This window comes from Salarias fasciatus, chromosome 8, assembly GCF_902148845.1.
Source record: "Salarias fasciatus chromosome 8, fSalaFa1.1, whole genome shotgun sequence".
Lineage (NCBI taxonomy): Eukaryota > Metazoa > Chordata > Actinopteri > Blenniiformes > Blenniidae > Salarias > Salarias fasciatus.
This window is the reverse complement of record NC_043752.1, coordinates 13482271-13497617: the sequence shown is the minus strand read 5'-3', so window position 1 is coordinate 13497617 and position 15347 is coordinate 13482271. Positions and strand designations below refer to the sequence as shown.

Below are 15347 nucleotides of genomic sequence, written 5' to 3'. Positions count from 1 at the left end.
TCCGTGACAGACAGCGGGGGTTAGCGAGTGGGCGGCCGGCTCCGGCAGGGGAATGAAAGCCATAAAGGGGTGCCTGCAGGTCAAGGAGCCTGTTGTCAGATAAAGTCACAGCACAGCCCAGAGCCGGCCGGTGGAATAAGTGCTTCCTTCGTCTATTCATGCAGCCGTGGAGGGAGATTTATTGCTCTCGGTGGCGAGAAGGTGCTGGAAACCCGGGGAGCGTGCACACCTCTTTAGCCCGACGTGTTAATGCTTGAAACACTGCAGTGTGACAACCCCCCCCCCCAAAAAAAAATGTTTTAATTTGTTAATAAAAATGCTGATTTGGTTTTTTACGTCTCTGAGTGTGCGAGTGTAATTAAATGTCAGAAATCCAGGCCTGTTTTTAAAGCAGGTGCAAAATCTTTTAATTAAACACAATGAAGAGATAACACAGGAGTTAATGCGCCAAATTAATTAAACTATAGTGTTTTAATTGATTTTATTAGCAATAATGAATAAATCATCATGTCATCACTGTCTTTTATGGACATGTGAATGAGGAAAACTGTTTTTTATGTGATTAAGCTTCAGTTTCACACATCAAATAATCATTGCTAATATTTAAGTATCTATTTAATTGAAATTCTGGTGAGATCTGTGCATTATGGGGATTGGTTCATTGTATGATGACGAATGGGCTTGTCTTGAAAATAAAAGATCTGTGTGGAGTTTGCATGTTCTCCCCTGTATGTGCATTGCTTTGCCTGTTTGGTGAATCTGAGTTACCCATAGATGTGAATGTGAGCTTGTGTCTACAAAAACAGTGTGGCAGATGGAAGAATGAATATATCTAAATGTATATATAGGCGCTGCTCAAATTGTTTGCTTGCAATGAATGACAGCAGGACTCAACATATATTTTTCTCTTCTTTTTTTCTTCCACCCAGCACTTACAAAATCCAGCAAATTTCCAAACAGCGGCGACAGAGCTGCTGGATTGGTGCGGCGACCCCCGAGCCTTCCAGCGGCCCTTCGAGCAAAGCCTGATGGGATGCCTAACGGTGAGTCCCCCCCCCCCCACTTTCCCCAGTCTGACGCTCAAAAAGGTTCAAGGACGGGGAAAAGAGTCGCTGCAACAACTGCTGCGTTGGCTCTTTCCACGACTCCCGCAGGGATGCATGAGAACTAATGTTTAGCCGCCTGATCTTCGCCGAGGTCACGCCGCAAAATGAAAAGAGGCATTGCACTCTCGGCGGAAACGGCGGGAATCCAGCCACCTCTCGGCGACTTTACTTACAGCTTGTGTTGCGACTCATAAAAGCCACCGAGTGAAAACACAATAAAGGTGAGCACAATGTGGTGCTCCAAGCAAAGAGCAGATGAAGAGGGTTTGGGATGTTTTTCTTGACCTTTTTCTCGAAATGTACTTGCATACATTCATAGTGCACCTGTTAGCTTCTCCTTGCTTCTACATGCATTGAAAACATTCCCTGTATCAAACCTCTAGATGGTTGAGAGGCGACTGTGAAGAAACAGTGACTGTATTTATGTAGTAAATGGCAGCTGCCTGCTAAAATATCTGGAGAAAGTACTGGCAGTCTGTCCTTGACCTTTGAGCAAACGTAGGTAGTTTGTGCGAATGTTGTTTATCAGAGAAACTGGAAAACTGGAAAATCAATTCAAATACACCTCAAGTATGGAAGATTTTTGTTTGATTGAATGTAAGCTAACGGGAAACTCACAGTCTGTGTCTGGCTTTGGTATCAGTCATATCTTAAGAGGTGGTGGAAACAGCCACCTGTCACCTTGGGCCACACTGTGCTTTAACATCCCACCCCCAGCAAAGGATAAGAGGCGCATATAGCTCCTGTTAGCTGCAGTCTGTAGTCTCCGCCGAGGGAGCGTGGCTGCAGCAGGTGAGGGAACCCGGGAGATTTCTGCTTGAGCACCGCAGTGAAACTATTGTGACACATCTCCTCCATTCAAGTGATTGTTTGTGTGGCTGCTTTAATGTGCAGCAGCAGGTGCCTTTTCCTCCATTTCGCCAATTCAATTTGTTTCCCGCCGTGAAAATCTCAAGGCTTTTCCTTTTAGTTTATGGGGTTGTACAGACCTTAGTGTGAACCACACTGGGAGGGAGCACGGAGAATTTGATGTGATTGTGAAATTACCCGTTCTCAGACTGTAATGGTAAACACTTCACCCTCTTGCCTGCCTGCATGTTTGTCCCCAGTATTTGCATTTGGTAATGTCAGACAGGCAGCCGCACTGCCAGAAATCTCCTTTTCCCACACAGGGAAACGCCGTGCATCAGACAGAGACGGAAAAGGTTTTCACTCATATAAAATCAGATCGGACTTATATAATGGCGCCAAATGACAAATAAAGAAACTTAACAAAGGTGTATTTTATTATTTGAATTTGAATTCAGTGTGAATTCAGTGTGAACAGTTCCGTAAGAATCTGTGCTCCACTTGTCTGCAAGCAGACGACGGGATTTGTCTTAATACGGCAGAAGAAGAATGCGAAGGCGCGCGTTTGCCTCACGGTCCACGGCGCACCGCAGCGCGGCCGACTCTGTACAATTAAAGTCCTGAAATTAGAACTACGTTTTGTAACTTCTTCCACTGAAATTACCATTTAGCGAAATGTCCCTCGCAAGTTTAGATTCTAATTAGGCAAGCCTGGACCCACATTTCTTCTCCTTAATGGGGGGATTCCTATAAATAAAGCCGGGATATACGTGCTGTGTTTTGCTGTCACGTCGGGACTATACTTACAGGAGGTAATGACATGGTGCAGGCAGCGGCGTTCAGCTGCGCTACCTCGGGGCTCGTCTTGAAGTTTTGGAGCGTGACAGCAGGACTGCAAGCAGTGAAAAAGAAGGAAGCGGCGTTGAGCGAGGGGGGCCTGTCGGTCCGAGCAGGCCCGGCTATGTCCTGGAGGGTCTGAGAGGTTTGAGCGGCTCCTCTTTGAGGCCGATAATGGCGAACGGTAAATCAAAGCGGTGTGTCGGACATAGGGGGGGTGATTTACGCCGCTTCCCGTGGCATGTTGATGTTTCTCTTAATGTTTCCTCTCAGTGGGCATCGCTGCACTGCGGGCCACATTTTCTCCTCATCTCTCTGTCCTCACGCTCATATGGAGATGATAAACCTGTTGTGAGTTGAACAGGAGGTTCAACCGTTATATAGTCTTGGAAATGGTAGATTTAATTGAAATTTGATGCAAAATGTCACCTTAAAAATGGGAAAACTGATGATTCTTTCATCGCTGTCATTGTGTTCAGGTGGTGAGCCGGGTAGCGGCGCAGCAGGGCTTCGACTTGGACCTGGGCTACCGGCTCCTGGCCGTGTGCGCCGCCAACCGGGACAAGTTCACTCCAAAATCAGCAGGTAAGACCAGAGTTTTCTCCGCCGCCGTCTCGGGCCATCTGGCCAGGCAAGGCCTGCTCAGGCTCAAAGTTTATATCTGCTTTCTTGGCAGCTCCTCTCCCCTCCAATATCCATCCATCACGGCGAGACTGTAGACGCACTAAGAAGAGTCCAGACAGTTTTTTTGTAAACGGATTTCAACCAAACATGTTTACTCTGTCGGTCCAGATGTAGCCGGACGCTCTGCTTCCATATCTGTGTAACTCCATGTCACATCTCGCCGCCAGACTTGTTCACAACACTGGGAACGATTTGTTTTCTCCTCCCGGCTTTTAGATAAAGCGCCAAGGGGAGAATATTCCATTCGTCAGGCGGGACAAAACTACTGTATCACGATGAGTTCCCGTTTCGGTGCAGCTCCATCATCCCGATGCCGTGATGGATTATTGGGACAGATGTGGACTGCTAAATGTTGGTATCGAGCAGGCAAGGGTAGGGGGAAGGGGGGGCATGCTGAAGCAGGATGAGAATGAAGATGTATAGGCTGTCAGCGGCGCGGAAGATAACAGAAATATTTTGTGCTCTCTTACACGTCGTGATTTGTGGCTTCCACCTGTCTCGGGTTATGAGGGAAGCAGGATTGTGCCGTTGCTTCTGTATGCTTGGCCACTCCGCCGAGCCCAGGACTTGAAAGTCAGAACCACATATTGTTTGAATTTTCACTTGTGTTTGCCTTTTTTTTTTTTTTTTTTTTTTTTTTTTTAAGATTTACGGCACTTTGAGTTGCATCTGCGGTAATTTGAGGCTCCAAATCACGCAGCGTCACCGTCGTGTCAGCCGAGGGGCGGGGAATCATTCCGCCTGCAATTAACTCACACAGCCAAATGTTCTAATTCTACTTAATGCTAAATCAAATCTCAGGGCCGACTTTATGGGCTTAGATAAGATTGCCAATTGATTCTCTGTCTGAATAATTTCCTGCAACAGTAGTCGTTTGGAAAGCGGCGACTTCTCCAGTCGAGGCAGCCTCCCAAAGTACATTTCATGGGCAATTATGTACCTGTAAGCGCACGCGTGTTCCGAGAGGACGGGCCTGCAGAGAGACTGAGTCGATGGAAAACTCTGCAGTGGCGTTCAGCGGAGGCCCCCGGTGGAGGAGGCTCTTAAAGGACACTCCCACGAGGCCCCGGGGGCAGGGCTGGCTCCCTGACAGCCAGCGGGGGCCGTTGCCGAGCGACGGGTGGGGGAAAAAAAAGAGCGAGTCACATGACGGGGGCCCGCATGGCGGCGGCGACGGCAGGTCAGCCGTCCAACACCCGGAGACAGACGGGTCAGTGTGTGTGGAAACCGAGATGAAATGCGATTATGTCTGCAGAGGGGATGTGGTGGGAGGAGGTGACTCTAGTATTTTCGCTCAAAAAAAAGCAAATTGAGACAGAACAGTGACACACTTGGTTGTTGAGGAGTTTTGTGGCCGTCCCTCGCAGAAGACATCAGGTCAGTGGATGAGCGCTAATAAGTAAATCAGATTTGGCGTCCCATTTTAACCAGGCGTAACTCGTCTTGGCTCCGGCGCGCGGCGATGTCGGGGCTATTGCATTTCTGTTATGTCATCTAAATTCCTCCCCCCTGAACACGGGAGAAAATTGAGCGGAGGGGAGGGCCGGGCTGATTCCAGCAGGAGGAAATCAATGTTCACAGTCGGCTTACAGCTGAAATAGGTTGTAGCTTTGACAAATTGATTAATGATGAAATGCCTCCAACAATTTAAAGCGTTAGTTTGCTCTGTTTAGTGTGAAAAGAAAAGCTTAGAAGGGCAGAAAAAAAAGAAAGATCTTGATGTTAGTGACACCGCTATCATCACAAAAAAGGATTTTATCAGCGAAGGTACAGAACGTACAGCGAAGTCAACGTGTTAGCAAGCGTTTTATGCCTCCACAGCAGAAAAACAGCCATAGTTTAGCGAGCTGTACCACTGATCTTGTTAATAGATGTACTCTGGGGGGTCGGCCTGCTGTAGTCCTTGTGCCTTTTTTGCAAGTGGCCCACAGTGTCGGAGCGGCGCTGGGGGAGGGGAGCCTGTCTGCTCGTAGTGACCTCTTTGTGAATGGGATTAGCCTGCTCTATTAATCTGTGATTACTTGGACTGTCTTACCGCGGGGCAAAGCCGTACACGTGGAGCCGTGGCGACTTCAAAGCAGAGAGATCATTCGCTCAGTGTGGATAAACTCATCAGGGCCTCCCTTCTCTCTCTCTCTCTCTCTCTCTCTCTCTCTCTCCCTGCCTGCCGTATCACAGAGTACATTACAAGCCCTGTTAGGCCTATTTCATCAGTGTCACACCCCTCCTGCACGGCCGCCGTGGTTCATTCTGGTTTGGAGAGCGTCGACAAAACGCTTAATCACGATTTTCCTGCAGGAGGGTCCGGAGCGCCGCATTCCCGATCGCTCGCGCTTGGGCGAGCTCTCGGAATTCCTCGGCTTGAAAAGAGTGAAAGGAGGCGCCGACTCATAAGAGGGGAGGACCAGCTGAAGCTGCTCGGCTCCTCGAGCCATTATTTCTCTGGTCGGAACACAAACGCCTGGTAAACTAGCTATTCAGCAGATAATTAGTTGGGCTTCAGCTCTCGCCGCTGTCAGGCCGGGTTGTTGCTACACTTGTTTTACCCGTGCAAGTGTGATCAGTGGACATTGTGGGCTGGAGTGTCAGTGTAATTAAAAAAAAACAAAAAACATCTTAAGTAAATGGGTTTGTCTTCTCTGTTAGTTGGCCGTGGGCGTCATTAAAAACAGTGGTTTCTTAGTTTCCTGAGCAGCTAAAGCGTGAAGAAACAGGAGCCGGTGTGGGAGGGAGTGTGATGTTTTGTCTGCTGCTGTAGGCAAAAAAAAAAACCCCTAACCTGCTTATTATTTTTAGAAAGCCTCAAACTGAAAATTGGGGTGAACAGTTAAATGAAAATCGACTGTTTTTGCTCCAAATTACAAGTGTGGAGAGAGCAAGATTGAGACCTTTGATTGGCAATAATGAGCCTTAAAACCCTCTTTGATCCCTCTTCAACCGCAGGTGATGGATTTTGTGAAAGCAACACTACCATGAGGAAGAACGATCTTAAAATACACTAGAAAGTCATTATATATAAAAACACTCTGGAAATAATGTGTGTGACAAGTAAAGAGCAAAGTGTCACGTCTCCATTGACGATAAGTTTCAAACACACTTCAATCCCATGGAGAGCTTATTGTAAGTGACTGTTTCTTCAGTTGCTTTATCGAAATTCTTTTCATATTTTTTTTTTTTTTTAAAGGCAGTGAAGGGTCACATAAACAGTGTGGTTCAACTTTTATTCTTCCCGCTCGAGTGTTTGGGTTCCCTTGAATGCCGGAGCGCCGACATGTTGTAAATTTGGCTTGAAGTGCCGATCGCTCTCCGGCTTTTTTTACTGTGCCTTCCCGTGAAGTGGTGCTCAAGACGCGCAGATCAGATACGTTGTGAGGAACAGCCGCTGAAGGATGTGCGCACAATGCAGAGGTCAGATCCATACAGGCAGGCCTACAGGGCCGTCATCTCTCCATGTTGTATTGTTGCTTTTGTGCTTGGCATTACCTGAGTCTCAACCATACCCATCTACACACTGGATACATAGATAGTGTAGCAAGAACTATAAATCCAAAATCTGCCTCACTTTGGACAGTCTTTTTTTATTTTTTTGCACTTAATGATCGCTCCATGTGAAGTCTTTCCAGCCGACCGTGATTTATGTGTTAACTTGCTGTCGGGGGTTGCGGGGCTGTAAGTCACCCGCTGATAGTAAATACCAGGAGAGCAAACAGAGACAGGAGAGACCAGAGATAAGAGCCGCCGAGCTCGTCCGTCCTTCCCTCCCCTGTAGCAGTTGTCGCGCTTATTGCGCCCGTGGCGGCAGGAGGTGATTGGTGGCGTTCTCAGTTCCTCCATATGGCCCGGTAATTTACTGCGCTTCAAAACCAGTTGTTTGTGTATTAAAATTGATTTACATTGTTCCTCATATCTGTAATTAAATGCTTATTATTGTATTTCAGCCGCAGATCAGTCGCACTAATTTGACACCTGAATTGACTGGAGTGTTTTTGTTTGCGGATGACAACGGCGGCTCTGGATTGCCTCAGGTGGCTCGTCGGCCCACAGTTTACATGTTTTATAGGTGCGTAATTATTTATCTAAAAGCTTACCCCGGCTCGTGTGCGCCGAAAGACAAATGTGGTCTAATTGGCCCCTCCCAGCCCAGTGCGCATCAGGAAGCCACAACAGCCAGCCTCCTCATCCCCTCCTTCTCCGGTGCCCCTTAATTACGACGACTAGTTTGATGGATTAAGTCGACTGTACGCCGAGACGAGGTTTGACGGGTTCGAATCGCCGTCTTAGCGCGCCCGTACCTGAACCGGTTCTGCCGCCACGTCGCCCATCGTAACAAAATGTTGCTTTAAATGAATTGATTGAGGCTTCTTTTACTCGCTTCCCTGGACCCGGGCCAAGATACAGGCTGTCTAGCACATTAGGCACCACCCCCCTTTGCAAGTTTGAAATGTGAGCTGCCTGCATTTTTTTCCTCTCCTCCTCTCCTCCCCTGCCCTCCCTCCCTCCCTCCCTCCCCTCGCCCTCCCCTCTCTCCCTTCTGGCGAAGTGGCTGTGGCTGCTTCTGTGTGATGTGTGTATTGGGAGAGCAAGCAATGGATCACTAGACAGAAAAAGAAGATACATCAATAACAGCTGCATACATCCGAGGTGAGGAGATAAGCATTTGGTTCTCTCTCTCTCTCCCTCTCCCTCTCTCTCCCTCTCTCCCTCTCTGCCTGTCCTCCCACCCCCTCTCTCTCTCTCTCTCTCCCCCCTCTCTTTCTCTCTCCCCCCTCTCTCTCTCTCTCTGCCTTTAACCCTTTAGTGCTGCAGAAGCCGGCTCCTAATTTCTGGTGAATTATTTGTGCCGATCCGTACCGGTCTCTGACCACAGACCTGCATCCTCCTCCTCCTCCTCCTCCTCCTCCTCCTCCTCCTCTCCACGCAGCAGTTTAGTGCCGTATGAAGTTTCCTTTTCTTTAACAGCTTATCCCTGTTTTTCCCTCTCATTGTCTCTGGGGTATTTGTTGCTTGAGTGCAAAGGAGCCGGTGGCAAGTACAGCAGGAGCCCATTAGCAATGACTCCATCTGTGATTGGTTTTGCCTGCGAAACGGAGAGAGAGAGAGAGAGAGAGAGAGAGAGAGAGAGCGCAGCCATGAATAATTGATGTGTATTGTGCAGTCAGTCACTGGACACGCAGGGAGAGAGGAGAGGAAAACAGAGAGGAGCTGCTGCCCTGAGACACCGAGGGAAACGAGGGGGACAAAGGAGGGAGGGAGGGGGGCACTGAGGAAGAATGTTATATAGGAGAGAGGAAGGTGGGAGGGATGGAGAGACACAGAGAACGCTTTAAAATAGCTGCTGGCTTCAGGAGTGCAGAGATTAAGGCTGCCCTGTATCGCCTTTGTTCTGCCGCTGCAGATCGGCGCGCACAAGTGTTTTCTAGACACGCGAGTTTCCCCCGGTTCTCTGTTTTAGCGAGAAACAAGCGGGGACGTCGGCAGGTTGAAACGCGGGTGGCATTTTAGACGTGGAAGCAAGGGGGGGTGGGGGGTATACCGAGGAGGAGCCTGTGCCACTGTGAATAGGACGGGGCTGCAAAGCTGCGAGCTGTCAAAAGGAGGAGACAACAGATAAAGAGGGTTGTGTTTGCAGGGGGTGTATTCAGTGACAGGAGGGAAGGTGGATCTGGTGCCGCCGCTGTATGGAACTTCACATTATCCCCCCCACCCCACCCGGGGGGGCAGATGGAGGGTTGATTCCTGCTTTGGTGGGCGCAGGCAGGCACCCTGCCATGTCTTAAACTAACGGAATGGGGTTTGACAGTGCGACGAGTGCCTCGCAGCGCCCCGCGTGACGGAGCTGCAACAGCTGACTGCTGCGTTTGACCCACTTACAGCTCACACAGAAGGGGTCAAAATGGCCTTGATTATCTCTCCGAGTCGCTCTGACCTACTTGAGGCGGCGTTTTCCACGAGACTCTTGGCAGTTTATCACACCCACTCCCCTCGGTGCCACAGAGTGCAGCAACCAGCCGGGCTTACTGCAGACACACACACACACACACGCTTACAGTTCCCCATGAGGAGTTCACTGCATCTAAACAGGAGCAAATTTTGATCAAAACTTTTAACCCCTCTTTTTCACAACGTGGTCAGTTTATAATTGCTTTTTTTTTATTTGTGTATGTTTATTTACAGATTAGGTAGTTTCGGTATACTGCATAATTTTAAAGCTGGGATTTTAAAGGCACTCTAGTGCATTTGCATAGATTTATCGTGATAGATTAAAGCATTAATAAACCTGCGTTGAACAACTTGCAGCATATTTGTTTAAAGGTCTTCATCCCGATATTGTCCTGGAAGGAATTAGCTGGCCAGATTTACTCCAGATGTTACTACGATCTGTTTATTTGTGGCGTTTTCTGCTTTATTGCCCCCAGTGGACACATGAGGAATAGCAGCTCCTTTTATTGGAAGCATGCAGGTGATTTCTTCACCGTCATTTCTACCGTTCATGCAGCGCACCAGATAGGACCCTCTGGTGAATAGTTTTGGCCGTGTGTTCGTCCCCTCCCCTGCTTTCTGTCCGCGTTATGATCATCAGCTGAATTGCGCTCACTGAAGTGGAGGAAACCACAACTGAAGTTTGTGTTAAACCGGAGCCGGCTCAGCTGGTGTAATTACCTCTCCCGTGGACCTCGAGCGCGTTCTTGGATGTTGGGTTGTTATTGTTCACTTTGCTCGGGTTTGTTCAGCTGTTCAGTAAAGTCCCGATTTGGGCAATTATTCAAATCTTTCCTTCTAAAATGTGTCCGTGGGACAATTCCCAACACGCTAAGACAAAAGAGGTCTTGCAACAGGCTGTGTTGGTAAAGATTTATCTGGCTGGCTGTGCAGTACTCCACAGTTCCAACTATTCATTACTGTTGTTTTGTCAGCTTCAGTGAAGCTCTTGTTCTTTGTTTTGGACATGTTTTTTTTTTCCTCCCCAAGCAAGTTGTGAAATTGCACTGACCTTTTTCTTTGAAGTTTTTCAGTAAAGTCCCGAGTCAAAAGAGAAGCGTGCAGCGGCACGCCGATCGCCGATGCCGTTTGCATAGTTTGCAAAACACGTCGGCACTTTTTGCCTTACCTTAATGAACAAAGATCAGCCGTAATTACAAGGACTGTCTGTTTAAAATTTTGTTTAATCATAATCGACCAGTCAAACCGCAAATGAGATTTTGATCACATTTACTTTATTGGAAGATCAGACAAGTAAACTTGAGTTCTACTCTTATGAAGACTGTTTGATTTCACCGTGTCTCTTCCAGTGAGTGATGTTAAGTGTTGTTGAAGGATGCAGCGGCTTCTCCATCAGGTTTTGACATGATCAAATTACTCTCGAACAAACACTTTTCATCTTCATCTTCGTGCAAACTAACAAACAAAATATCCATCCTATTTTGGAGGCGATTTGTGATGTGATCTCTAATGAATTTCAAGTTGTAAATTTGGTGTAACCGGAGCTGGATTTCCCTCCTCACAAGACAAAAAGGCTTTCCGCCTGCTGTTTGTTTTTGTGTTGAGGAGAACAAACAACAGCCAAAAACAGACTTCAGTGGTGTTATTTGATCTTAATTTCTGATACGTCCCATAGGTGCAAAGTAATGTGTATTAGATATCAGAGAGTGGAGCGGTGGAAAGTACTTAAGGAGTTACGTACTGATGGCATGAGGTAAATAAGTTCAAATGTGGTGAAACGACGGGTTAAGAATCTGGAAAAAGCAGAAATCTGAATCTGTAGCTGCTTCCTGGATAGAGTGGGGTGTGTCCAGAGTGCGTCCTGCCTCGGGCGCCCCCGGTCTGCATTAAGTGAGAGGAAAGATGAATGAATGGATGACATTGCAGTTTGATGGAGGAGCACAGTAAAAGGGCATCACATCATCTGCAAACGCACGTCTCTATAAACAGTCTGAGATTAGCATGCTGTCACTACAAATTAATTCTTCTTTCACAGTAGACTCCACAACTTTTAGTGATTTATCATATCGGCATGGAAGGAGATAATGTAGTAATTTAAATCATTTCAATGTTTATGACAGTATCTGCAACCTTCACTCAAGTACTGTGTGATCATTGTGATCGGTCATTGGCAGGACTGCTAATCAAATGTGTATAATTCATTGAATATCTTAGAAATGTCTGTGAAGTGTAGTAAAATGTAAAATTTGAACCCTACAGAAACCAACTGCTGCAGGAGGTGTCAGTCTGACTCAGGTACTCTGCTCTGTGTCGCTCAGGGAACTCATACACACTGGCTGAATTCAACCAAACACACACTGTACGTGAATGAAGTGGCATCTGATGTGCTTTTTTTTTTTTTTTGGTTGGTCATTTTAGACGAGCTCCATGGCCGCTGCTGCTGCCGCTGCTGCTGTGTTGTTGTATGAAGCATGTCCCACATCGTGTTTCACCATCTGCTCGTGTCATGGGTCACACATGAATCCGGGCCGCTCATCCAACCCATCGTCAGTTTATGCTTTGTTTCCTGGACCTATAACATGTTACGTAAAGATTAAAAACAGGGAGAACTGTGAACGCGAAACCAACGGCACACAGGAAAGACATCAGACTCCTTCTCACGTTGCTGACCAGTGAAAAGATTCACTCAGCTTTGGTCCAGATGGACATCTTGGCCGACAAAAAGTCAGAATATGGAAACACAGCAGTGTTTCTATGAGCATATCAATGCCCATACTTGTCTTGTTTAAACACTTGATTCATTGTCACAAGTTATTTGTACACCACCAAACAATAATAAGAGGATAAATGTGTTATGTAAAAAGTTGTGAGTAACTTGTGAAGCAATTGTCATTTTTGGCTTTCATAAATTGTTGATATCTCATGTTAATAATTGAAAAAATAACTGAGAATGGAATGTACCAAGCTACATATTAAACTTAGGCGAAAGATTTACCATAGTAAAAGATTGAAATATTTAACTTGTGAAGGCTATAACTTTGCTCCCTTTTACAGAAATTGCCACGGCAAGTTAGATTTCTCACAAAATACACTAAGTTGAGACAATTAGACAATTTGAAGTAACAGATGAGAATAATCCCGGTTTGGATAATGTTCGAGTTTCGTTGTTTCCATTTGGCTGGAATCTTTATGACGCTGGAGCTTTTTATTCAAATCCTGAGCTGCTGCACATATGGATGTCTCTAATGAGCCTAGAGGGGTGCCAGGACCAGACCCAGGTTCCTCCGCTGTCTGTTTCTACTGTAATTCTTAAAAAAAAAAAAAAACGGCTCTGACCCCAGGCCCGCCGTGGAAAGGTCACAGGTGAATCAACCACCGGCGCAGGCGGCCGTGACACTGCCGGCCCCGCCCGGCACCCCGAGGTGGGCACGACTCCGGGCACATCTGCTCTCTGGCTAATTAGTATCATTGTAGACAAGAGCTTAAGGCTGGGCCTTGGTTAATAGCAGCCTGTTGCTCGGGGAAACAGTCTGGTTCCTGTAAGCCACCGCTTCGCAGGACTGCTGGAGGAGTGTGTGCTTAAAAAACACTCTGGGACGGTGCGGCGGGCAGTCGGGGTGGTGAAAGGTTTGCCAGTTCCACGATCTGAATCCACAATGTTTGTGCTAATTTATCGCAAATAGACAGTTTGTACCAAGAGTTGACAGGTGCATCTCTAAAAAATTGGAGTACAGTTTAAAAAGTTGATGATCTTCTCAATATTTTCTATGCTTGTGAATAAACCCCCCAAAAAAAAATTATACATAGAATTGTAACAATTTATAAAAACAAGACAAACCATGCTGTCAATAGGCTAAAGTCACATCATCTGTACACAAATATTAAGGGTATAAACAAATAAGACTTAAGCCGCATTGTCAGTGAAATAGAATCACAGTGTAAACAATGTAATGATTCAACCAAATCAGACTTGAGTAGCCATGTAAACAAGATGGATTGAAATCACAGTGTAAGCAAATGTAAATGTAAACAATGGAAACAAATAGGACTAGAAATTACCATATAAATAAACAGCGTGTCATGTGACGCACCTGAACCATACACGTTCTTTTTGGTATAACTCGATGCTCTTGTGAGGCATTTAGAAGAGCGAAATGAACCAGAACGAGAGAAAAGAACATTTTTTTTTTGTAATGAAAAGTCTAAATAAGAAAACATGTATCGAATAACTCTTGTTTCCTCTGCAACAACGATGTGCAACTAAACCAAATTCTTCATTCGTCTGTCATTATTAAAGTGTAAAATTATTCAAAAAATATGGTTTTCAGCTTTTAACCAAATAAAACGCGAATTTTTTTCATAAAATAATGTAAAATTAACAAATTTTCTAAGTCTTCTCTGAAAACGTGACCTCACACATGTGGACACACTACATTACAAGAATTTAACTCCTGAATTAAGAAACAAAGATGGAGGTTTGGAAGGAGTTTTGCTCCTGATCAGCTTAATGCCGCGGGAACCGTCGTACTGTACCAGACTGCGGATTGGATGCTGGTCTGCCGAGATGTTTGGCTTTAATGCACAAGGAATTAATTCTCAGCAGGGGGTGAAATACCATGTAGTTCCACCTTTACGCCTTTAAGAGACACTGAATGGCATGCCCTGTTTTAAATGAAGGGATTTGTTGCATGTGCCAGGAGAGATTATCTTTTAAAAACACTGGTCTGCACAGGCGAAGGTTGCTTCCTGTGTAACTGCGACCATGACCATGACCGTCACCGTGATGAGATCTGCATAAATCACCTCGGGATTGAAGCATGCATCGCATCCTGGTGCAGTTGGTATTCAGTTTGTCCTAAACAGATTTATTTCAATACATATATTATAATCACCGATTTTATTGAGAGATAAATGTCTTATCTTTTGCATTTCTGATTTTTACTCAGGTTTTAAGCATTTTCCTTCGTGTAGGGAGACACTTGTATCACAAATCTGGCCCTTTTTGATATTTTCATCCTATTGTGCGAATAACTTGTTACAGCAGCATGGGTGTTAAGTTAAAGAAGGCAGGATGTCAGAACAGTAACCCAAAATCAGCAAATTTGTGGTATTTTCTTTTTCTCCTTGTCCTGCTTGCCTCCACATGGCCACATATGCTTGTGGCCTCAGTAAAACCTTTTTTGGCCCGGGTCCAGCCGGCCCCCCCCCCCTTCCTTCACGCTCGCCGGATGGACATGGCACGACATTGCGGCCATGTGGCCAGCAGGAGGCTGTATTTAAGCCGGGGCAGCTCTGAAATGGGCCATAAAACCTCGCCAGCAAGTCTGGCTCCCCGTGAGGCAACGGGCCTAAGTACTCATTGACAAGACTCCAATATCACTGACTTCCCGGAGAGAGAGCGGCACAGGAAATAATGTAAGAAGAAAAAAAGAAAAAAAAAAGCTGCAGACAAAGATGAAGGTGCAGACAGAAGGCAGTTGTCTGGCCTACATAGGCTGTTTTATAACTGTTAGCACTCATAATGTTGATCCGCAGTGCAGCCGCCGTGGCATCGCTGAACTGCAAATGTGTTGTGTTTGTTCACAAAAGATGCTTTCCAGCCAGGGAAATCCGCAGCTTAAGTATTCGATGCTACCAAGCAGTGACAGCTTTCGCATGTTCTCACCTCAAGAAGCCCTTCATCTGTTTATCAGCTTCTCTGAATCATTGCAAAAAAAATAAAAAATTAAGAAATGAGTTTGACAACTTGAGAGTTTCTTACCAAAGAGTGAAGACAGTACACCTGTAAACTCTGACAGTGAGTCTGTATATATCATTACTGGTGGGAAAAGGAGGAAAAAAACAACCTGTGTGACAGACACGGTGCTCCCGTTTCATTATCAAACTGGCATCGTTGAATAATTTGTGGCATCTGTGAGGAGACAAAGAGCG

At 46.1% G+C, this 15347-nt stretch overlaps 1 protein-coding gene across 4 annotated transcripts in view; it reads left to right on the top strand.

The window, feature by feature from the left end:
* Nucleotides 1-15347, top strand: part of LOC115392805 (zinc finger MIZ domain-containing protein 1-like) — a 98727-nt gene that overhangs the window by 71765 nt on the left and 11615 nt on the right. Inside the window, exons 4-6 of one of the 4 annotated variants that reach the window (XM_030097401.1) lie at nt 930-1043; nt 3272-3377; nt 11676-11711. In XM_030097401.1, the coding sequence (XP_029953261.1) occupies nt 930-1043; nt 3272-3377; nt 11676-11711 (256 nt within the window). Of the gene's footprint in view, nt 1-929; nt 1044-3271; nt 3378-7523; nt 8118-11675; nt 11712-15347 lie in introns of those variants that run through there. The other 3 variants (XM_030097402.1, XM_030097404.1, XM_030097403.1) reach the window with 3 other exon arrangements.